General features: G+C 38.4%; 2 protein-coding genes across 4 annotated transcripts; one reads left to right on the top strand and one right to left on the bottom strand.

Moving 5' to 3' along the window:
* Positions 1-1,000: 1,000 nt before the first annotated feature.
* Positions 1,001-5,065, bottom strand: rbp4l (retinol binding protein 4, like). Its single transcript, XM_042748165.1, has 6 exons — positions 4,923-5,065; positions 4,688-4,813; positions 4,432-4,579; positions 1,635-1,748; positions 1,336-1,548; positions 1,001-1,188 (listed from the first exon to the last, which is right to left on the bottom strand). Exons 2-6 carry the CDS (start codon positions 4,802-4,804, stop codon positions 1,178-1,180), a joined length of 603 nt encoding a protein of 200 aa, XP_042604099.1. The 5' UTR covers positions 4,805-4,813; positions 4,923-5,065; the 3' UTR covers positions 1,001-1,177.
* Positions 4,465-24,934, top strand: pde6b (phosphodiesterase 6B, cGMP-specific, rod, beta). Of its 3 annotated transcripts, XM_042748158.1 has the most exons (24): positions 4,465-4,600; positions 15,943-16,484; positions 16,560-16,730; positions 17,834-17,986; positions 18,326-18,415; positions 18,503-18,643; positions 18,750-18,824; positions 19,033-19,097; positions 19,197-19,263; positions 19,366-19,413; positions 19,494-19,643; positions 19,738-19,881; positions 19,971-20,036; positions 20,302-20,448; positions 20,541-20,648; positions 21,035-21,144; positions 21,228-21,315; positions 21,389-21,489; positions 21,708-21,815; positions 21,921-21,984; positions 22,061-22,135; positions 22,240-22,323; positions 22,436-22,589; positions 23,292-24,934. In XM_042748158.1, the coding sequence occupies exons 2-24, from the start codon at positions 16,260-16,262 to the stop codon at positions 23,351-23,353; spliced, it is 2,496 nt and encodes an 831-aa protein (XP_042604092.1). In that variant the 5' UTR covers positions 4,465-4,600; positions 15,943-16,259; the 3' UTR covers positions 23,354-24,934. The 3 variants fall into 3 exon arrangements, with proteins under 3 accessions (XP_042604092.1, XP_042604090.1, XP_042604091.1); XM_042748156.1 differs by having other exon boundaries at positions 15,943-16,730; XM_042748157.1 differs by lacking the exon at positions 4,465-4,600 and having other exon boundaries at positions 15,789-16,730.
* Positions 24,935-25,605: the final 671 nt, after the last annotated feature.

Here is a 25,605-nt window from a genome sequence, read left to right on the forward strand (position 1 = left end):
ACACCACCTGGCATGAGTATACTTATACTTATCAGCAGTCGTAACAAGAACAGTTTTCAGAAGGTATTAACCTATAGTTAAATTGGCAAGACCTCAGATGACCCAACGTAATATTGAACTGGATAAGCGCATACTGTTTAGGCCAGCCTTTTTTCTTTGAATCTTTTAAGGTTCTTAAGCTGATTATGTGAATTAACTGTGCGTTTCTGCTCGATTAACATTGAAAACATTATGCCTTTTATCTATTGAAAGACCATGTTTTTTTAATTTATATCACTGTGACAATCTTCAAGTTTGAATATCTTATAATTGGGCATTTTTAGAAATGGAAAATGGAAATGTTCCTCCAAGACACATCTGACTCTTGACTGGTATGCTTTTAATTACACTTAATTCTAATAAATTTAATTAATCAATGCCGTTTGAGTTATATTAGTTTTAAACATTTAAAACATCTACTTAAGAGCTTGTGAATCTGTTAAGGCATGCTAAGACAAGATATCTTTTATTTCTGCTGCAAATATATTTGTTATATAGTACATATTAGAAGTTATAATAGAAATACTTTCATGGTAATAATGTAACTGTAATTTCTTAACATTTGTCCATCCATTGTCTGAGAATGTATTTAATTTTCATTTGTGTTTAATTTGCTTGCAACCAGCAGTTGTATAATGTGAGTTTATAGGAATTATTATCACTAAAGCCTAGTAACTACACTAAGTGGATAATTAAATTGGCAAAACAACACCTGTCCAATTTTTACAGCATTGGTTATTAATGCAAATATGCTGTGGTGTATAATATATCCCTTTCAGTTTGTACATAAATGGGACATCATTTGTGTATCCATTCTAATGTATTTTAAATTTCAAATAATCCTTAAAAACATCCTTGACAAGACTTACTTCTGGTCAGTGATACTGATGATGTCAATGATATGCCAAACAATGCACAACCACCCACCCCTGTAAATTCCATAAAAATGTCCAAAAGTAAGTTTTGTTTAAAAATATTTATTGTCACATTCACTTCACACAGTACAAGGTTCCCTTGGGATAAGGAGTTCAATGATCTGATGTCTCCCTGATGCACATATGCATCTCTACAGCATTAAAATGCAATGACCCCAGATGCCGCTTCTTATGCCAGCATGCTCTTCGTTTTCTCTAACAGTTTAGCAAGCCCCTTTAAAATGAGAAATGGGAAAAATCAGATTAGACAGACAAATCAAATCCAAACTCCATCTTTATGTGCACGATTAACTGAATTAATAAGACTACTTTTGTTGTGTTGCAGCTAAATTGAAAGCCTGACTTCTGTCAGTGGACTTACCAGACTGCAGGACGGGCTGGAACTGACCAGTCATGCAGATCTCGTCTTGTTTCTGGCGGACGATGCGCTGGATTGCAGGAGGCAAGCCACGGGGGTTGCGCGAGAAGACCAGGGCATAGCCATCCTCGCATGTGCCATCATCCTTCAGAGTGCGGCAAGCGTAGGTGATAGCATAGTTGTCGTAGTCGGTGTCAATGACCCAGTAGTTGTCACCTTTATGAAGAATAAATATGAGTCAAATGATTCATGTGACAGTAATGGGTACAGATGTGATAATGGGCACATAAGTGTCTTCTGACCTCCACTGGACAGATAGCTAGCCAAGCCCTGGTAGTTCATGAACATCTTGCCAGGAGTGGTTGGGTCAGGAACACTGTACTGGGCAGCCATGTCAGCGTAAGCAACACAGAAATCTGTATATGTTTAGAGTTATTAGGATTAGCATTTGAATTTGGCATTAGCTATAAATGGGCATGTGTATATTTGGATTAGGATTAGCATGGGACGTCATTGCTGGCATATATATTTAAAATTATTTGCCCAATCAACACCGAATTTCTGTTTGTAAGCAGCAGCAGGATTAGCATTAGCATATGACGTCATCACATGTTTGATATTTAAACCTTGTCTGAATCAACCCAGATTCCTTAAGCAGTAGGCTAAGATTAGCATTAGCGATTGTGATGTCATTTGTTATTAAACTTGCTTTATGTTCTCGGAGCTATCAAAATGTCCAGTTATTCCATTTTTTAAAATGTTTGAAGAATGTTAGAAGAATGTTTAAAGACACAACGTTAAATTCCATTTTATTATTTTGCAAACATTATCCGAATATCATCCATCTAACACAAAGAAACATTGTCGATAAGTATACTATGTTTTTGTGCTAACGTTTTGAGAACATTACTAAAGACCAGATAACCTTGAAGGAACATTCTATTAATGTTACTGAAAGAATATTTATTCATAACTTCGAGAGAACACTCCAAAGTTCAGAGAACATTCTCTGTTAACGGTGAATAGCAGAATTAGCATTAGCATGTGATGTTATCGGACTCTTTATTTAAGCTTATTAAGCTTTCTGAATCAATGTCATTGAACTGATTTCATTGTTACACTCATACTTTTCAGACTCTCACTAACCCGAAAAGAGTACCGACGCGGCCCTTGGAAGAGGCAGGATGGCAGTCATGGTGTCCGTCAGTCAGCAATGGTGTATTCGGCAGAGATGTTGCCTGCCTACTCCTGGAGACAGCAAGATCAGACCCCCCCTCTGGTCTTTCTTCTGCTTGGGGAGCGTTACCATTTGCCTGCATACTACAAGATACAACACACCAAGGTTAGGTCAGCCTGTCTGTTTTAATTAAGATTGCAAATGTGCAAACTTTTTATCCTACTCTGAAATCATTAATCAGAGACATACTACATACTCTTTTGGGGTCAAAGTTCAAAAGTCCTTGACTTGTAAAGCGTTCCACAACGCAGGTTATAGACCAGCATGCGTATCAATGATAAGGACAGAAAACCACAATCAGCAGGGCAAACTTGTATTATTCCATTCTGAGTCAACTGATAAGGAAACCACAGGTGCTAATCAGATCACTTTTTTTCAGTGCAGTTCGAACTGCAGTTTAGTTATACCTCATAGCCCTAAGGCCCTACAGATAACAAACACTAGATCTTACCTGTTTGTTTTGTTTGTTGTTGAGTGAACAAGCACGGAAGGATGCCAGTGGTGTAGGAATCTCTACTATGTGGTTCTCCACAACGGCTGATGTGTGGTTCTACACTGATGAGCAAAGGGCCCTTTTATTTTATACCCAACTCTACAGACAGGCTTATTGATTATTTTTTTCACTTCTTGTGTGAATACGTGGGGCTAAATAAGGTTCTTAAATCTATTGGGTTTAATCCGGTTGTAGAAAATCCTCACTGTAATCTGGCGGCTTCTCGGTTGAAACCCTCCCATGCTCGCCAAAAACAATTAAAGCTTTATGCAACTATAGTGAATGTAGTGAGACTTTAACTGTAAAGCAAAACATCCTGGGGATTGATTTGGAAAAACAAAATTGAAATTGGGAAACAAAATTAAGGAATTTAAAAAAAAAAAAATCTGTCTGTGTTGAACACCCTATTGCAGTAGTTATATTATTATGGTTCTTTTTGTGGAATAGTTTTACCTCCAAGATTTGGAACTCATAATAAACTCTTGTATATATATATTCTCTCTTCAAACTATATACACATAGTTAACTGGTCCATATCATCCCTTGACAGATTAATACAGGAAGCTAGCAAGTTGCTGACTAAGGATGGCTCTTCCAGTTTGTTATTTTTGAAAAAGAGACTGATCGTGGTTTTTGCATATCTAAGTTTAAATCTAGATCCTTTAATGTCCCTGTATGTTGATGTTTTATTATGTGTAAAATCACTAAACGACTATAAGAGACTAACTACCTATATAAAGTAGGATTAGCATTAGCATGGGACGTCATTGCTGGCATATATATTTAAAATTATTTGCCCAATCAACACCGAATTTGTAAGCAGCAGGATTAGCATTAGCATATGACGTCATCACTGTTGGATATTTAAACTTGTCTGAATCAACCCAGATTCCTTAAGCAGTAGGCTAAGATTAGCATTAGCATGTGATGTCATTGTTATTAAACTTGCTTTATGTTCTCGGAGCTATCAAAATGTCCAGTTATTCCATTTTTTAAAATGTTTGAAGAATGTTAGAAGAATGTTAAAGACAACGTTAAATTCCATTTTATTATTTTGCAAACATTATCCGAATATCATCCATCTAACACAAAGAAACATTCGATAAGTATAACTAATGTTTTTGTGCTAACGTTTTGAGAACATTACTAAAGACCAGATAACCTTGAAGGAACATTCTATTAATGTTACTGAAAGAATATTTATTCATAACTTCGAGAGAAACTCCAAAGTTCAGAGAACATTCTCTGTTAACGTGAATTAGCAGAATTAGCATTAGCATGTGATGTTATCGGACTCTTATTTAAGCTTATTAAGCTTTCTGAATCAAATGTCATTGAATGTTTCATTGTTACACTCATACTTTCAGACTCATCACTAACCCGAAAAGAGTTACGCGGCCCTTGGAAGAGGCAGTCATGGTGCCGTCATCATCAATGGTGTATTCGGCAGAGATGTTGTCCTGGAGGAAGAGTCCCTCTGGGTCTTTCTTCTGCTGAGCGTACCATTTGCCTGCATACTACAAGATACAACACACCAGGTTAGGTCAGCCTGTCTGTTTTATATTAAGATTGCAAATGTGCAAACTTTTATCCTCTCTGAAATCATTAATCTGCATACTACATACTCTTTTGGGGTCAAAGTTGTCCTTGACTGTAAAGCTGTCCACAACGCAGGAGGTAGACCAGCAGCGCTCAATGTAGGACAGGAAAACCACAAGCAGGGCAAACTTGTAGTATTCCATTCTGAGCAACTGAGAAGGAAACCACAGGTGCTAATCAGATCACTTTTTCATTGCAGTTCGAACTGCAGTTTAGTTAACCTCATAGCCCTAAGGGCCTACAGAAAACACTAGATCTTACCTGTTTGTTTTGTTGTTGTTGAGTGAACAAAAGGAAGGATTCAGTGGTGTAGGATCTCTCTTTGTGGTTCTCCACAAGGCTGTGTTGTCTACACTGAGCAAAGGCCCTTTTATACCAACTCTACAGACAGGCTTATTGATTATTTTCACTTCTTGTGACTAAATAAGGTTCTTAAATCTATGGTTAATCCGGTTGTAGAAATCCTCACTGTAATCTGGCTTCTCGGTTGAACCCTCCCATGCTCGCCAAAAAACAATTAAAGCTTTATGCAACTATAGTGAATGTAGTGAGACTTTAACTGTAAAGCAAAAACATCTGGGAATTGATTTGGAAAAACAAAATTGAAATTGGGAAACAAAATTAGGAATTTAAAAAAAAAAAAAATCTGTCTGTGTTGAACACCTATTGCAGTATGTTATATTATTAGGTTCTTTTTTGGAATAGTTTACCTCCAAAGATTGGAACTCATAATAAACTCTTGTATATATATATTCTCTCTTCAAACTAGATACAGTAGTTACTGGTCCATATCATCCCTTGACAGATTAATACAGGAAGCTAGAAAGTTGCTGACTAAGGATGGCTCTTCAGTTTGTTATTTTGAAAAAGACTGATCTTGGTTTTTGCATATCTAAGTTTAAATCTAGATCCTTTATGTCCTGTATGTTGATGTTTATTATGTTAAAATATAAACTACTATAAGAGAAACTTATAGCTGTAAGATCTAGAGGATTAAAATGTAGTTAAAATAATTTAGATAAAATTTAGTGACTTAATTGTAACACCACTCCAGTAAATTCTACAGATGTTTTTCCAAAGACGAACAAGCTTTAGCTAATGCAAGATGTACTAATTGTCCAAAAAATTGAAAACAACAAGACGAGACCAACTGTTATGTTGGGATGATTGTGATTGTTGATTTCAGTGAGGAGGGTGCATGTCCCAGTGTTATCTTGATGACAATAGGCTCCAAAAGGCTTTGTGTTGTTTTGATGAGATAGACGTGATTACGGAAGCAGCTTTATTCATTATGAGAATCTATTATATAATAATGTACTTGGCTCTTTCTAATAGATTTGTGTGTTATCACATCAATTTCACATTCATCAGGTTTTAAGAGGAGCCTTGTTTATTATAGCACAGTATTGGTGCGCTATGAAAAGCAGGAATTGTAATTATGCAAACAAAATCTAGAGAATATAATATTTCTTTACCCTATGATGTCATTACATAAAAGCAATGTATAAAATCGTGTCATGAGTCAGGTTTTTCTTCCGTTTTGGCTATTTTAAGGTTTTGTTTATTTACACTCACTCATTTACACACACACACACACACACCTTATTAGCTTATTATATTACTCTTTCTCTGTCCCGCTGACCTCTCTCTCTTCATGCACCTGTTTGTCATTGCAATCAGCGCTCGCGCTGATTTGCTATGACACCTGTTTCTACTTTGCCCTAAGTGTTCACCCTTTATCTGGTGTTTGCTCTGGTAGATTCTTTGTTGGATTATTGTTACATGTCATGCGTTTTGTCAGCAGTTACATCCTGTCTGTATTGAGAGGGTACTCACCTATTCTTGTCTTGTCTGCCTGGAACAGTCTAGCCCCAAGGTTTTTGCTGTATTCTGCTGCTGTTGCTGCTGATTGTAGACCAATGTGGTTCTCTCACCCTGCCTGAGTTATCTACTCCTGAGCTTCAAGTCTGCTACAAGGGAGTCCTGTTCTGTTACTCATCGAGACAGGAGTCTTTCCGTTTGTTCAAGTTTCTATTTACCAGTTCTGTGTGCTGAAAAGACGGACTGCCTTTGTTATATATAATTTCATTAAAGACTGTTATTCCTGTTATCTCTGCATTTGGATCTTTCATTTACCAGCGTGACAGAATAATCCAACCATCATGGATCCAGCAGATGAGAGGCCTGTCCGGTCGGCGATCGAGATCCAGGGAGCTATGCTTGGCAAACATGAGCAGGAGTTGGCCGCCGCTCATCAGGCTGTTAAGAGTCTTTCAGCTCAGGTTGCTGATCTATCTGCCCGTTTACTTCACCTGCATCAGGAATCTGCCATGTCTCACAATCGTCAGCTGCCCTCTGAGCCACGAGTCAACAATCCCTCCTGTTATGCGGGTGAGCCTACGGAGTGCAGAGCTTTTCTCATCCAATGTGAAGTTGTCTTTTCCCTTCAGCCCCAGACGTATGCAGAGGATCGGGCCCGCATTGCTTATGTTCTCTCTCTCCTCACGGGACGAGCACGCGAGTGGGGTACGTCAGTTTGGGAAGCGCAATCTGCATGCTGCAGCAAGTACACTCTTTTCAAGGATGAGATGATCAAGGTCTTTGATAGATCCGTCTTCGGCAGCGAGGCATCACGTCTACTTGCTGTGCTACGTCAAGGCAGAAGATCTGTAGCTGATTTCGCGATAGAGTTCCGGACTCTGGCTACTACAAGTGAGTGGAATGATCCTGCACTAACTGCTCGCTTTCTTGAAGGGTTGAATGTAGACCTTAAGGAGGAGATCTACGCGCGCGGGGGTCGCCAACTCAGCTCGATCAACTTATCGACCTGGCCATCCGCCTTGACAAGTGTTTCGAGCAGAGGCGTCGAGTTCGTTCTCCACTTTTCACATCCTGTGATAACTTTCCTTCTGCTACTGCTTCTGTTCAGAACCAACCTGATGCTGTACCCATGCAGCTGGGGGGCGTACGCATCTCCCCGGAGGAACGACAGCGGCGAATTATTAACCGTCTCTGCCTTTACTGTGGTACGGCGGGCCATTTAGCTTCATCCTGCAGTTTAAAAGCCAAAGCTCGCCAGTAGACGGAGGAGTACTGGTGAGCGCTTCTGTCATCTCCTCATCACCAAGGTCTCGAACCACTATATCCGCTGTTCTCCGTTGGGCTGGTTTTTCTGTTACCGGTCTTGCCCTCGTCGACTCGGGTGCGGAGGGCAATTTTATCGATGAGATGTGGGCTCGTGAGAACAAGATTCCCTTAGTTGATTTGACTGATGTCGCCACTGTCTTTGCCCTGGATGGCAGAGAGCTTTCTTCTGTTCGTCGTGTCACCAGTCCGGTTAGTCTCACTGTTTCCGGCAATCATCATGAGACAGTCTCATTTTATGTTTTTCAGTCTCCCTTTACCCCCATTGTTTTTAGGACATCCCTGGCTTATCCAACATAATCCTCACATTGATTGGGTTAAGGGGTCTATTCATTCATGGAGTTTAGCTTGTCATGTAAATTGTCTGGTTTCCGCTGTTTCTCCCGTGTCTTCTGTTCCTCTTTTCCAGGAGGAGCCTGATGATTTGTCTGGTGTCCCGGAGGAGTACCATGATCTGCGGGCGGTTTTCAGTCGTTCCCGGGCGGTATCCTTACCGCCTCATCGTCCGTATGACTGCTCTATCGAGCTCCTTCCTGGCACCACACCTCCTCGCGGTAGACTGTACTCTCCTTTCGGCGCCCGAACGAGAGGCTCTGGAAAGATATCTTACAGAATCTCTCGATGCGGGGATCATTACTCCTTCTTCGTCTCCCGCCGGCGCTGGGTTTTTCTTTGTAAAGAAGAAGGATGGTTCTTTGCGTCCTTGTATCGATTATCGAGGGCTGAACGACATAACAGTCAAGAACCGTTATCCTTTGCCTCTTATGTCGTCGGCTTTTGAGATCCTACAGGGCGCAAGGGTTTTTACAAAGTTAGACTTGCGCAACGCCTACCATTTAGTGCGTATTAAGGAGGGAGACGAGTGGAAGACCGCGTTCAACACTCCTGTCGGTCACTTTGAGTACCGGGTTCTACCTTTCGGTTTGGTCAACGCTCCCGCTGTATTTCAAGCGTTAGTAAACGATGTCTTAAGAGACATGCTAAACGTTTTCGTGTTCGTTTACTTGGATGACATCTTAATTTTCTCACCCTCTCTCCAGGTACACGTTCAACACGTTCGCCGTGTCCTGCAGCGCTTATTAGAGAATCGCCTATTCGTCAAGGCTGAGAAATGCGTTTTTCATGCCCAATCGGTTACTTTTCTTGGTTCGGTCGTTTCAGCGGAGGGGATTAGTATGGACCCTGACAAGGTTCGAGCAGTTCTTGATTGGGCTGTTCCCGATTCTCGAGTCGCACTCCAGCGATTTCTGGGGTTTGCGAATTTTTACCGGCGCTTTATTCGTAACTTTAGCCAGGTTGCCGCCCCTCTTACCGCTCTCACTTCGTCCAAGTCCAAATTTGCTTGGTCTGAGACTGCTCAGGATGCGTTTGACCGTCTTAAGATGCTTTTTACGTCTGCGCCCATCCTGATCACTCCTGATCCAGAACGTCAGTTTATTGTTGAGGTCGATGCCTCCGAAATTGGGATAGGAGCTGTCTTGTCGCAACGCTCCTCCCAGGATGACAAGGTTCATCCTTGCACATTTTACTCCCACCGTCTTTCGCCCGCGGAGCGCAACTATGACGTGGGTAATCGAGAACTCTTGGCTATCCGTCTGGCGCTAGGTGAGTGGCGACACTGGCTTGAGGGAGCCAGTGTACCATTCATTGTTTGGACGGATCACCGCAACCTGGAGTACATTCGCTCTGCTAAACGTTCTTAACGCTCGTCAGGCCCGCTGGGCATTATTTTTTGATCGCTTTGATTTTTCCATTTCATTTAGACCCGGTTCCAAGAACCTCAAGCCTGACGCCCTTTCTCGGCAGTTTGACTCATCAGAGGGTGCCTCGACCGATGAGAGGATTTTACATCAGCACTGTGTGGTCGGGGCAGCCGTCTGGGGAGTGGAACAAGCGGTCAGGCGTGCTCTTTCTCACACTGCAAGACCACCCCGCGCTCCTGAGGGAACTTTGTTTGTACCCGAGGCTGCTCGTTCGACGGTTCTTCGCTGGGGTCATTCTTCTAAATTAGTCGCGCATCCCGGAGTTAGAGGTACTTTAGCGGCCATCCGCCAGAGATTTTGGTGGCCCACTCGTGAGCGCGATATTCGTCGTTTTGTTGCTTCTTGTTCTATCTGCGCTCAGACTAAGTCTAGTAATAATCCTCCGGCGGGTCTTCTCAGACCTCTTCCCGTTCCTTCGCGTCCCTGGTCGCATATTGCGTTGGATTTTGTTACCGGGCTTCCCCCTTCGTCTGGCAATACGGTCATTCTCACCGTCGTGGACCGTTTTTTCTAAGGCTGCGCATTTTATTCCGCTCCCTAAATTACCGTCGGCTCAGGAGACCGCACAGATTATGGTGGATCACGTTTTCAAGATCCATGGTCTTCCTTCGGACATTGTGTCTGACAGAGGTCCGCAATTTACTTCTCTGTTCTGGAGGGAGTTCTGTCGCCAGATAGGGGCTTCCCCCAGTCTGTCGTCAGGATTCCATCCACAGACCAATGGGCAAGCCGAGAGGACCAATCAGATTCTTGGTCGCATGCTGCGTAGTCTTACCTCTCAGAATCCCGCGTCTTGGTGCGAGCAGTTACCATGGGCCGAATATGCTCATAATTCTCTCCCATCGTCCGCCACTGGGTTATCTCCGTTTGAGGGTTGCCTTGGCTTCCAACCGACTGTTTTCTCCGCCCAGGAGTCTCAGGCCTCGGTTCCGTCCGTCGAGGCTTTTATTCAGAGATGTAAGCGTACCTGGAGGAGGGTGAGATCTGCCTTATGTCAGACTAGGGAACGTACTCGTCGTGCCGCTAATCGCCGCAGGGTGAGATCTCCCAGATATTTTTGCGGTCAGAGGGTGTGGTTATCCACCCGCAATTTGCCTATTCAGGAGACGTCTCGCAAGCTCATGCCTCGTTTTATTGGACCCTTTTCTATTGTTAAGGTCATCAGTCCAGTCGCTGTAAAGCTAAGACTGTCTGGTCAGATGCGCCGTGTTCATCCGGTTTTTCACGTGTCTTGCATTAAACCCGTTATTCGTGCGCCCGCACGTCCCTCCGTTCCCCCTCCTCCTATTGACGAGGGGGCCTCCATTTACAGTGTTCGAAGGCTACTCGACGTTCGTCCCCGGGGGCGTGGTCACCAGTTTTTTGGTGGACTGGGAGGGGTATGGTCCTGAGGAGAGGTGGTGGATTCCAGCCCGGGATGTCCTGGACCGCTCGCTGATTGACGACTTCTACCGGTCCCGTCAGGCTCCTTCCTCGAGCGCCTAGTGGCGCTCGTTGAGGGAGGGGTACTGTCATGAGTCAGGTTTTTCTTCCGTTTTCGCTCTCGCACGCTCTCACTCATTTACACACACACACACACACACACACACACACACCTTATTAGCTTATTATATTACTCTTTCTCTGTCCCGCTGACCTCTCTCTCTTCATGCACCTGTTTGTCATTGCAATCAGCGCTCGCGCTGATTTGCTATGACACCTGTTTCTACTTTGCCCTAAGTGTTCACCCTTTATCTGGTGTTTGCTCTGGTAGATTCTTTGTTGGATTATTGTTACATGTCATGCGTTTTGTCAGCAGTTACATCCTGTCTGTATTGAGAGGTACTCACCTATTCTTGTCTTGTCTGCCTGGAACAGTCTAGCCCCAAAGTTTTTGCTGTATTCTGCTGCTGTTGCTGCTGATTGTAGACCAATGTGGTTCTCTCACCCTGCCTGAGTTATCTACTCCTGAGCTTCAAGTCTGCTACAAGGGAGTCCTGTTCTGTTACTCATCGAGACAGGAGTCTTTCCGTTTGTTCAAGTTTCTATTTACCAGTTCTGTGTGCTGAAAAGACGGACTGCCTTTGTTATATATAATTTCATTAAAGACTGTTATTCCTGTTATCTCTGCATTTGGATCTTTCATTTACCAGCGTGACAAATCGCATGATCTATTCCAAATGTATTCATTATGGTGTTGTACAGGCTCCTAGTCTACCTCATTATTCAACTCCATTTTTCAAATAAAGATTTTATTATTAATAATAATAATTATCTTTGATATTATTCAGTAGGATTTTTTTTTTATTCATTAATTCATTCATTTAAAAAGTAATATATTTGCAATTCAGTCAGTATCAGATATGCCAGTTTTTTTAGTAGCTCTTTTAGGTTTAGGTTATTAATCCGAGTTTAACAACCATTATATCACAGTTTTGTTTGAATATTTAATTCAGGAATCACTGTTAACTGTCTAGGTCTGTTTTTAAGATACTCAGCCAGACATATGATGTTGAAGATGAAATTTATTGTCCAACACGATTGATGTACATTCGTATCTATTTTGAGATGACGTATCTCATTATCTATTTGTTCCAGATTGTCCCTGTAAGACTTTTCTGAGCTGTTCTTGGGACTGGTTTCCATGCATATTTGCTGAATTAGCAGTATTAGGATTGGTTGGCCACGGGTAATGTCACGTTACAGTACTGAGATCTCCTGGCTCAATGCTATTGCGACCTCAAGGAACTCAGGTGGGGTGATTCAGCATCATATGTATCCATACTGTTGCCAGTATGCTTGACAAGTTCCATTACATAATGCATGATTAGTTCCTGTCTTGAGTAACAATAATACTGGCAGTGTTGCCATAGTTCCAATCCCAATCCATTTATTTAAGCTGTGTCTAAAGATGAGATATGGCTAACCTGGCTGACCTCTCTTGGCACTCCAGGCAGCGTTCAGTAGTATATATTTGTGGGTGTACTCCATAGAGATTAGTACACTTCTTTTTTAAGACCTTCAATTCTTTTTGGAGCCATGGCTTCTTAAGCTCTCAGCTATATATACTATGTAAACAGATGACAAAGAAAACCCAATATTTTTTTTTTGTTTGTCCCTAGTTGTTATTCTTATGCAATGGAGTGCATTTACTTTTAAATTGGTTTAAAAACTATACAAAAAAGTTCAATGAATGAATGAATAAATTCTGCGATAATTTAATCGTGTTCATGTTGGCCCAAAACTGTATGATTTTCTTTATTCTGTGGGACAAAAAGAAGATATTTTGAGAATGGTCTCATTGGTTTTTTTTGGTATAAACAATTGAGATCATTGGGCTCCAATAAATGTTATTGTTATTCTACAAAATATCATATTTTGTGTTCCGCAGAAAAAAGAAAATCATTTAGGTTTGAATCAAACTGGCTAAGTAAATAATGACGACATTTTATTTTGTTAGGTTGTGTATCCCTTGTACTGTAATGTGTTAGAACCTTTTTGCACTATTCAGCTTTAACAGTTGCCTCTAACTTGGCTAAACCTTTTGTCAAAAAGCGGTGTCATATTAATTTAATAGCAAACACCACTTTTTTCACTAAATTATTCACCATACATTTTTTTTTCTCATTGGATATTTTCACACCTTGCTGTTTCCTTAAGCTTCAACACTTGCAGAAATGCATCTATGGCCCTCTTGTTTTGTTTGTTGTTCACGTGGACTTCACCCCATAAACCCTGATCCTAATCCCTCACATGCCCCAAGGTTTGTTCTTGGCCAACCTATGAAACTATTCAAACAAAGGCAATCCTTAGCGTGAGTTCATACACCAGTGCTGACCATGCACATGTTCCCATTGACTGATGCAGTAGATTAAGCTTGTTTTCTGGAATCACATCCATTGTTTCATGCTCAGTTCAAAGAACGGGATATTTAACCCTATAAAGCATATATATTTGATGCATGAATTTGTAAGACCTCTAAATTATCAGCATGACCAAATCTTTGCTGAAAAATCTGGTCTGACCTCTAACTGATTGGTTGTACTTTTTAGCAAGTAAAAGGCCTTTTTATAAAATGTAAAAAGTCCACCTTCAGGTCATAATGCACATGCTTTGAATTTTTTTTTTTTTTTTTTGTAAAGATGTGTAAGATTTCTAAATGCCTGCCAGGATAGTGTTCTTGAACAAAGCTCCCCAATACAGTCAATTTAGCAAATTAACCCCATGGTTTTCAACTATTAGAGACCCAGCAACCCTTCCCACCAGCCAATCCAAGGACTGCAGTACAGGATCAATAGTCAGGATCAACTGAGTTGTCAAACTGTGCAAATTGCAAGATCATTAGTGAGATCAATAAGTTCACATGAGTTCAGAGAAATGAGTGAAACTGTGGTCTGCTGCACCCTTGTGGGTTTTGTAGGCAGTGACAAAAGCATTTAGACAATTACAAAAAAACTTTGAATTATCATATAAAACCTTTGAGGTCTTTTATTTACAGAGTTTTAGAATTGATTTGCTTTCATTTCCATTTGGTTAATGTGTAGCATCTTACTGATCAGCACACTCTTATATTAAAAGGTACAAAAGATGTGGAACCTTTTCAAAAGTTTCACCTTTGTATTTTACTTACCCCTAAAGGGTACATAATAGGGCTGCAAAATGATTAATCGCAATTTATCACATTCAAAATAAAAGTTTATGTTTACATACTATATGTGTGTGTACTGTGTATGTTTATATGTATATATAAATAGACACACACATGTATATAGTTAAAAACAATGTTTATGTATATATTTATACTTGTATATAATTTATATTATATATAAATATAAATATTTTATATATAAATGTAACATATTTTTCCTTAATGTATATACATAATAAAGCACACACACACACACACACACACACACACACACACACACACACACACATATAGTATGTAAACAAACAAACTTTTGTTTTGAAAGCAATTAGTCGCAATGAATCGTTTTGCAATCCTAGTGCATATTGGTACCTTAAAGGTACATCTTAGTACCTAAAGTGTACATATTTGTACTTTAATGGTACATATTTGTGTATTTTGAAAAGGTACCTGCCCCAGTGACAGCTTTTTTACCTACGAGTGCAGAACAATGGCTGAATCCTATCAGTAGGTGGCACAGTAACAAAAGAACTATAGCAAAAAAAAAAAAAAAAAAAAATGGAAAGAACTGGATTCAGATTCTGATTTTTCGTAGGTCAAGTCATCACCCACAAAATAAAAAAAATTCTTCACGTCAAAGAATAAAAATGTCTTACATATTATTTTTTAAATGTTTAAACAAACATGAACACATTGAAATTTGTGCATAGGAATCCGTTCTTCATATCAACAGAATGGTTGGTGATATCCTATTGGTTATGGATGTGCTAATATAGAGGTTGAGGTTCACACCCTGGTAGAGTTGATTCCCATTCCATCTGAACGCCCAGGCAACTCCACAGACACTATTGGCAATTAACTGACAACTGCATACATTTGACAATTAATCATGTACAGATTCTAAACAGCAGGCTTTACCAAAACAATAGAGACAGACCAGCACTCACAGATGCACACAGGAACTTCCCTCAGCGCCAAAAGCTCTGATTGTTTTGTGCACGTATGGAGCTATTAATATGCTGATTATCCTCATGACCTTTTGCTTAAGATGGATATGAGGCCTTTATATAGATATGATCTTTACCTAAACAAAAGGATTATAGGCATTTTATGATAAGACTCTTTATCAGTTTTCCATGTAGGCACATATTCCTCAGTCGTTTTTATTAGGAATATTTAGAATGCACCAAATGTAACTGAAAAGCAGCATCACACAGAGTATCAAAAACACTCAAAAACAGAGTTATTGAGAAGGGATGCTTATTTTATTATATTTTTGCATTTTACTTCTGCTTTTTTAAATTTTAGGTTATTTTATTATTTTAGTTTAGTTTTGATTTTTTATTTAATTAAATTAATTAATTAATTAATTAAAAGCAGTTCAGGCACACTGCTAATATGTCTGGTCATCCTTCGGTCTTAAATGACTGATATTCACATATACTGTACATTTGTTCTTTTCCATTTTTTATGAAAGCCCTTTCACTGCTCTCATGGTTGCAGTCACAATGAGTAAGAAGACAACTGGGGTGCTGAGATAATCAGCTAGTGGCCTGGTTAAATAGGGCTTAGTAATGAGGAGTGTGTTTTTAATAAGAACTTAAAGAGCTTGTAGCGCAAAGGCCAGGCTTCTGGGAGAGGAGACATAGAGGAACATAGCATATGATTGTGCATTAGCACTCACATACTTTATGATTGTATAGCTTTTCCTATAAAACTCATTAAGAGCATCTCTTCTCTTTCCCAGGACGCAGAGAGGGTTCAGAGGAGGACGTCTTTCGGTTTCAGCTCCAGGCTCAGGCTTTGATACAGGTCACCTGATCAGTTTTACTAGAGCAGATCCTGATTCACCTTCAACACTATTAGGAAAACACCTTGCTGATGACAGTTAGATTGGACACGGGTTGCCCCTGCTGTGGCAGGCGTCTCATCTCACGATTCGTTTTCTCAACTATTTGAGGATTATATGCTGTAAATATTCTGTTTTTGTCCTGAAACCTCACTTGAACTCTCATTCCTTGGCCATCACCTGCCAGTACTGGGACTGAGGCAGAAGATCCCAAGATGAGTGTCAAAAAGGAAGACGTGGAGAAGTTCCTGGATGGAAATCCAGATTTTGCCAGGAGCTATTTTGACAAAAAGCTCAAACCTGGTGCCGTGGCCTCGATCATGCGAATTCCAGAGTCTAAAGTGGATATGGACAGTTTTAAAGACATATGCTCGGTAGAGGAGGGAGCCATATTCTACGATCTCATTACAGACATGCAGGAGAACGTCAATATGGAGAAGGTGATTTTTAAGATTCTGAAGCGGGTCAGCGCTATGATCCATGCCGACCGATGTAGCCTGTTCATGTATCGACAGAGAAACGGCATCGCTGAGCTGGCTACACGTCTCTTCAATGTTAATGAAAATTCTGAGCTCGACGACTGCGTGGTGCCTCCAGACTCTGAGATCGTCTTCCCTCTGGACATTGGTATAGTAGGATATGTGGCTCAAACCAAGAAGCCCATCAATGTGAAGGATGTTACACAGGTACAAAGCAAAACACTGCTTTTAAAACATCTGTACACAGATCATGAGAGAGACTAGACACACTATTATACATTATTAGACTGCAGGTATGGTCATATTTGAGGCTTGGCAAATCCTCTTGACATAATCCATTTATTTCAATATGCCATGACCCATGTGCAGCATGAAGGATTATTTCACCTGTGGCATTTACACAGTGACCAAATCGTCTCTCAGTAGTTGAATTAAAGAAGATTTTTTGTTTGTAAAATAGTTATCTTGTTAAACGAGGGCAATAAAACACTTCTTGGTAACACTTTACAATAAGCTTCCATTAACATTTGTTGCATTAGTTTACATGAACTAACAATAAAAAATGGTAACACTTTATTTTATGGTGCCGTTGTTACAAATGTTGCATGTATGTACTATAGTAAAAACAATAAATGATGCACAATTGCATGCAACTAACCCTAAAACAAACCTTCATCCTTGCCCTAACCATAAAGTAAATACATGTAGTTATTTAATATTACTCAGTACTTAAATGTATAATTACACTGTAACAATGACACTATAAAATAAAGTGTTACCAAAAATAAGTGTATTATACTTAATGTTAATTTTATCATTTACTAATGAATTATTAAAATCGAAAGTTGTATCTGTTAATATTATTTATTGGACTTGTGCTAACACAAACTTACAGTTAATAGTTTTTATTAACTAACAGATTAAGAAATGTATTTCTCATTCTGACTAAATGTTAATGCATTAACTAATGATAGCTAACAGGACCTTTTTCTTAGGTGTTACTAAAATTATATTTTTCATCTTTCTAATATCCATATGTCATTTTCCTATTAGCAATAATTAGTTAAAAGTGAATTATAAATGTCTTTTAAAAGTTATTTTCTTATGTACTGCATGAATTTCAGCTGTGATGAGATATTGTGCTTAACATCAAAATAATGCAAATCTAAATTAAGACAAACTAATAAATAAATAATTTATTTCCGCCTGAGTCTACAACAAATATCAGTTGTTAGTAAGTGATAAAAAGACTAGTGCGTAGGGACAAGTGTGTACTGTATGTGACAAAACTGACTTTACTTTCACTGTAGGACAGTCACTTCAGCTCATTCGTTGATGAACTAACTGAATACACCACACGCAACATGTTGGCCACACCCATCATGAATGGAAAGGATGTCGTAGCTGTCATCATGGCAGTCAACAAGACTACTGGACCCCATTTCACAGATGAAGATGAGGATGTAAGTGTCTGTTTGTTGTTTCTGTCCACCACTAGTATTAATACAAACTACAGTGGCCTCAAAACCAGTAAAAAAAAACTCTAAATATTTTCTTTTGCATTACAAGTTCAATTTTAAATAAGAAAACAATAAATAAACTGTATATCAAAGCTTATGTGACCACATTTTAATTGGCAATTTTTTCTAAGTGTGTTGGTTTTCAACACTAGTATTCACAATAAGAGTTAGATATTTTTATAAAATGTTGAAATGGGACAGTCAAGACATACTTGGCATTTAAAGAGACAGTAAAGGTATGGCCTCATGTTATTTTCTTAAAATTGGTCTCTTCTTTTAAAGCTTTTTTTAAAGTATCTGAAAGTTGGCTCTCTGAACCTGAAGATTTTTCATCTGAGCTACCTTCATAACTGTGAAACACGAAAAGGACAGGTAAGTCTGCATAATAGGTGACAAAATTGTAAAACTGAATTGAAAAAGGTAGATTTTAAATGCATTTTTCATATATCTCATGCATAGCTGCTGTTGTGGTCAGCTAACAAGGTGTTTGAAGAGCTCACAGATATTGAACGACAGTTTCACAAAGCTTTGTACACTGTACGAGCCTATCTCAACTGTGACAGGTACTCTGTGGGCCTACTGGACATGACCAAGGAAAAGGTACGTCGATCACTATAATTGCTGGAAGGTACAGAGACGTCATGCTTAATTTAGAGGCTGTCATGTCCCTCTCTAAGACTGACCCAGAGGTTTTATTCTCTTGCAGGAGTTCTTTGATATTTGGCCAGTGTTGATGGGAGAGCAGCCACCTTATTCTGGCCCTGTAACTCCTGATGGAAGGGTAAGATGCATTTTTGCAAATGCATTGCAAATCCATTTTACATCTGTGGTCACCATTCACTTTTGTTAAATATAAGAGAGCAGCTTGGGGTATTTTTGCTAGACTATTTCTTTTTTCTGTATGAAAGTTTTATAGATTTGGAATGATAAATGTTGGCAGAATATTCATTTTTTTGGGAGAACTACACCTTTTTTTATCTTTTACTTAGGAAGTTATTTTCTACAAAGTCATTGATTATATTTTGCACGGGAAAGAGGACATCAAGGTCATACCGTAAGTTTTTTCTATTTTTCTTCTAGTTACCAATGTATTATAGCCAATGTGTGCATTATAAGAGATAGCATTATAAAATCACAATTTTCTTTTTCACAGATCTCCACCTGCAGATCATTGGGCTTTGGTTAGTGGATTACCTACATACGTAGCAGAAAGTGGATTTGTAAGTGACTCCTTTTTGTACTTTGGGAATGAAATATGGTTGATTTTTGAAATGTTAAGTATGCATTTACATATTCATTTATTGATTTCTGTTGTGTATTCAATTTGCAACATCATGAATGCAGCAGCAGATGAAATGTTCAACTTTCAGGTATTTTTTTTACTGCCTAAAACATGTTTAATGGTAGAGGTTCCCTTGACTTGTAGTAATAGCACTTTGGGTTTCTGTAGACGGAAGCTCTGGATGACAGTGGATGGACCATCAAGAATGTGCTGTCCCTGCCAATTGTCAACAAAAAAGAAGAAATTGTTGGTGTTGCAACTTTCTACAACAGGAAGGATGGCAAACCATTTGATGACCATGATGAACAACTCATGGAGGTACAATTGATAGATTTATTGGTTGCACTAAAGAGGACGGTCATTTACAGATAAAGAGAGAGACTTAAGGAATAATGCCTTGCTGTCTTGACAGGCTTTGACACAGTTTCTGGGCTGGTCGGTCCTCAACACAGACACCTATGACAAAATGAACAAGCTGGAGAACAGGAAGGACATTGCCCAGGACATGGTGCTGTACCATGTCAAATGTCGAGATGATGAGATTCAAAACATCCTTGTAAGACCATACTTTTAAGTTGCACATTGTATTTTGATATTTTATTTTATAACTATATATTTTAGTTTTCTTTGGTATTTCTATTCTAGAAAACAAGAGAATATTTTGACAGAGAACCAAGAGACTGTGAGGAGGAAGAGCTTTTGGAGATTCTGGTACGCTGAACTGCTTATTAATTAAAGATGTTTGAAATCACAGGTTGATGTTAAACTTCTCAGAAAGATAAGATAAAGTAATAGGAATCCATTAGTAGAAACATTACAGATGCTTTTAAATATGTCTATATAAATTAATGTTTAAGTTATACTGTTTCAGCTATTATGGCATTCTTCAAATAATTCTTATTTTTTCTTCTGCATTGGTTTATGTTCTCAAAAAGTTGTGCGCTGGCTGACTTTTGTTTTATTATTTTTCATGCAGAAAAAAGAGCTGCCTGGCCCGAAAAAGTTTGAGATCTACGCATTCCATTTTTCAGACTTTGATTGCACTGAATTGGATCTTGTAACGTGTGGGATCCAGATGTACTATGAAGTTGGAGTGGTTAAAAAGTTCCAGGTCCCTCAGGAGGTAAATTTGCTTGTTTATAATGATGGAGGCACCTGATTTTTGTCATGAAGTGTCATGAAATTCCATAAAATTGGCTGCTATCCTCTAATTAGGTTTTGGTGAGATTCATGTACTCAGTCAGCAAAGGCTACAGAAAAATCACCTACCACAACTGGCGCCATGGCTTTAATGTCGGGCAAACCATGTTCACTTTACTCACGGTATGATGACCTGCTCAGCTCTCCCTTAATTTTTTTTTTTTTTTTTCATTTGAAAGCACTTTTATTTTATTTTATAATTTTATTATTATATATTTTATTCCCTGGGAGTTCAAAGCATGATGTTGGTGTTAGCACAATGCTATACTGCTCAAGCTATAGAATTACTTGTTTAGGGTCCAAACTAAATGTTTATTCTTGATTTAAGTATAAAAGTAAATTATAAAACAGAATTCCAAACAAAATGATTGTTTCCCAACAAGTTTGTCTGATCCAGTGTCAAACAAACAGATTTTTGCCTCTTTGTTGTTCATGAAACTTTTTATATACACATACTAAAAATTATAAAATCATAATGAGAATTTTTTTATTTTTTTTAATGGAGTCAGACAGGCAAACTAAAGCGGTATTACACGGATTTGGAGGTTATGGCCATGATCACTGCTGGCTTCCTGCATGATATCGACCACAGAGGCACAAATAATCTCTACCAAGTGAAGTCAGTAAATACTACTACTATTTCTACTAGTACTTGTACTATTATTGATTCTATTAATAATAATCATCACGCTTTGTGATTAGGTCACAAAATCCTCTAGCCAAGCTGCATGGATCCTCCATTCTAGAGAGGCATCACTTGGAATTTGGCAAATTCTTGTTAGCCGACGAGGTATCAGCAAACTATCCAGAATGTAAGCCTTCACGTTAATTTGATTTGATCCTAACATTTTTTTTTTTCTTAGTCATTAAACATCTTCCAAAACCTCAACAGAAGACAAACGGAGCATGTCTTCCACCTCATTGACATTGCCATTATTGCAACTGATCTTGCCTTGTACTTCAAGTACGTTTCTATGATATATCATAATGAAAATATATTCTTTACTTGTCACTATGTTGTTTCAAACTCATATGCAGTTATTTTTTTCTGAAGAATCATTTAGTTGTTTTTTTTGTAAAGTGACCATTTTATTGTGACCATAGCTGTTCATTTAAAGAAGTGAAACTAAATGTAAATAAACATTTTTAAAATATAAACAACTTCTTAATTCTACCTCAAAGAAAGAGAACGATGTTCCAGAAAATTGTCGATCTCTCGGAAACGTATGAAGAAGAGAAGAAATGGGTGGACTTCATGTCTCTTGAAACAACAAGGAAAGAAATTGTAATGTAAGTGTGTCCATTTATAACTACGATGGCATTTTAACGTAACACATCTCTTCAAAAAAATCATTTTGTGCTTTGCGTGTTTTTATATTTTTAATAATTGACCAGGGCCATGATGATGACAGCGTGTGACCTCTCAGCTATCACAAAACCATGGGAGGTGCAGAGCAAGGTAAGAGATGTCAAATGAAGAATGACTGCAGATTTGTTTCTCAGCAATGTACAAAGTGTCATTTCTCCCATCCTAGGTCGCCCTCTCTGTGGCTGCTGAATTCTGGGAGCAGGGTGATCTTGAGAGGACTGTTCTTGAGCAACAACCTATCGTAAGTGCCTGAATCTAAAATTGCGGGTTGGGCTGCTAGGAAAGTGCCATCTTGGAAAAAAGAATAATCTAAAAAGCTCCTGTGGTATCTGTCTTTTAATCTAGCCCATGATGGACAGGAACAAAGCTGCAGAGCTGCCAAAGCTTCAGTGTGGTTTTATCGACTTTGTCTGTACTTTTGTCTACAAGGTAACTTTATGAATCATAATTTTTTGCTTCAAGAAATCAATGTTAAAAACCAAATGAGAAGATTTTGGCCATTAAGATTAATTAGCAACTATTCCCTCTGTGTTTTCCACAGGAATTCTCTCGTTTTCACCCCCAGATCCAGCCAATGTATGATGGCATTCTGAACAACCGAATGCATTGGAAAGAGAGGCAGGAAGAATATGAGGCAAAACTAAAGGCAATGGAGGAGGCAGCTAAAGCCAGACAGGAAGCAGCTGGCAAAAATGGTTTGAATTGTAGTATTTTGTTTTAGCTTTTATTCATCTATATCCTTTGTTCACTGTATTTCTACTAAATTTAAAAGAACCTACAATCAGACCCTTATATATAGCTAATTTTCAGGTTGACATTTAACATACCGATAAAAACTACTTTTTAAAAGTTTGGGGTTGTTAAGGTTTTTTATGTTTTTAAAAGCACACCAAGGCTGCATTTAATGTATTTTATCACAAATACAGTAAATTTCTATATTAAAATGTAATTTATTTCTGTGATTACTTCAGTCTTTAGTGTCACATGATCCTTCAGAATTCATTCTAATATGCTGATTTGCTGTTCAAGAAACATTTTTTTTAATCATTATTATCAATGCTGAAAACAGCTTAGCTTAAAATATTTGTCAAGATCCTTTGATAAATAGAAAGTTCAAACGAACAGCATTTATTTTAAATCAAATTTTATTGTAACATTATAAATTGCTTTACTGTCACTTCGATCAATTTAATTTATCCTTCCAGCAGAATAAAAGCCTAAAAACCTATTGACCCCAGACATTTGAAAGGTAGTTCATTAATCTACAAGGAACTTGATCAGCCATCATAAAGCTCAGACCTGACCTAGAATAGCAAATTATAAGAGAGTGTATTGTATGATATAACGCATTTCTTAAATTCGGATTCTGTGTTTGTTTCTGTATGGTTTCTCTACAGTTGCAAATTCCAACAGCACCAATGGATCAGGATCAGGGTCCAAGACCTGCTCCATCTGCTAGAGAAAAGACAACAGTACAGAGGCAGAGTGCAAGGCAGCTCGAGATGCAACCTAGCCTCTAAGTATTATGTCACACGGGGGAGATCAAGCTCACCCTTAGGATCCCCAAGGATCTGATCAAGAGTGAGTGGGAAAACACTATCAATGCATTGTATGCTATCACCAAGCCACAAGACCATCTGCTAACAAAAACACACATTGAACCTTGCCTACAGTTAGTATTACTGTTCCATTGTGTTTCCTTTGGGTCACAGTGTTTAAGCAATTTCATTGGATGGTTTCAATTAATTCATGACACTTCATGACATTGGTTTCAATTAATCACAAATGCAGACCTAATGTACTACAGGGAAATGTTTTTTTTTTTTTTATCATTTGTTTTTCCATCCAATCATCCAGATCCAAGATATTAGCATCATCTATAAATTACTTTTACTGGATATGTTTTCATTTATTTACTCAGGTGATCAGTTTATATTTAATATAAAGCAGGTCCATGACAAGTTTCATCAAGGAATCAATAAAATACTGTATGTACAGAAATTTGTTGTAATTGCAAGATACATTTTTCTCTTTTTGTAAATGTAATAATGTTCAATTTGTCGTCACCTTTCATTGAATACCAAAAAACAAAGGCCATTATACGTACAGCTGGGAGCTATTCCCCAAAAGCAACTAAGGTCGCATGTTCCATCGTTACCAATAGAGTTCAATGGAATTAACGACCATAGTCAGCTGGGAAATGCAACCCAGGTCACTAAATGTGAGAAGGCAGACTTTAGTGCGCAACAAAATATAACTTCTGGTAAGCTAGATGGCAGAGTACAGTGGAGGTCAGAAAGTAGAAAGATTGGGTATAAAGTTATAGTTTGACTTTTTTTTCCTTCACTTAAGCAGACAGGTAACACGCAATTGTCCTTCAGACTTATTTACATCAAGTGCTGTCATGGCTGTGTTTTACTGAGCAATGTCCCGTTACTCAGTGTCTCCGCTGCTGGGAAATCCGTTCAAAGAGAAAACTAATTCCAGCGGCCTTGATACCATTCATCAGTTCTCATCTGACCTGCCACCACACTGAACTTTGAGAAGTCTGTGATTAAATTCATGAAGGCATTCTGATTCAGGCAATTTTGTTCTTCTTATGTCTGACTTTCTTCTTAAGTCTCTTCTTCACTGGTTGTCTATGAAACATCGTAAAAACATCAGTTGAGAATTGTGTAAATATACAAAATTATTTTTAAATTTGATGAGGTAGAACACAGTAAAACACAGCCATGACAGCACTTGATGTAAAGTAGTGAAGGATCAGGCAGTAGCAAAGAAAATTGATGTTTAAATCAGATCTGACAGTGAGGACCCAGTAAGAAGACTTTTTGAATTTGACATTCATGTGATCTACTTGCAGAGAAAGATTCATCATTTTTGACATGAATTTGCTTATTTTGATTCATCATTAAAGATGCTCTCAAACCATCAAAAATACAGCATCAAATATGGGTGATTCCAATTAAACTGGTAAACATGTTAAGCATCACTTCTGTATGCTCGATACCATGACAATTAAAGCATATATTTTTATGTACTTTGTGTGTTTCTTAGTATTTAGATGGACTATTTCAAATAAGTGTTCTTTTATATATTACATTTATCAAAGAATCCTGCAAAAAAAAACATGCGTTTCAAAAAAATATTAAGAACTGTTTTCAAAAGCTGATAATAAATATTGTTTCTTGAGCACCAAATCAGCATATTAGAATGATTTCTGAAGGATCATGCAACACTGAAGACTGGAGTAATGATGCTGAAAATTCAGCTTTGACATCACTGGAATAAATTACAGTTTAAAATATATTAAAATGAACACTGATATTTTACAGTATTACAGTTTTTACTGTATTTTTGATCAAATAAATGCAGCCTTGGTTAGCAAAAGAGACTTCTTTCAAGTGTATTAAAGCAATAACAATATTAATTTGGGACTCTTCAAAACTACAAAGGATTTGATTCTCCTCACACACTTGCTCAATGAGTCACTCGATAAGAAAGCCTCTTATCCCATGAGAACTATCAGCAGTTTCCACCCTTCCCTTCCTAGATAACTAGGTCTGCAAAGGTTATCTGAACATCCCTACACATTCATTTCCCAATAAATCCTCAGACAATATTCTTACAAGCCTTCCATTATTTTTGTCTCTGTAAAAGTCAAGAAAATTGGGGGGTTAGATAAACTCTGAAAAAGTGTTGTGTATAAAT

This window comes from Cyprinus carpio, chromosome B21 (genome assembly GCF_018340385.1).
Source record: "Cyprinus carpio isolate SPL01 chromosome B21, ASM1834038v1, whole genome shotgun sequence".
Taxonomy (NCBI): Eukaryota; Metazoa; Chordata; class Actinopteri; order Cypriniformes; family Cyprinidae; genus Cyprinus; species Cyprinus carpio.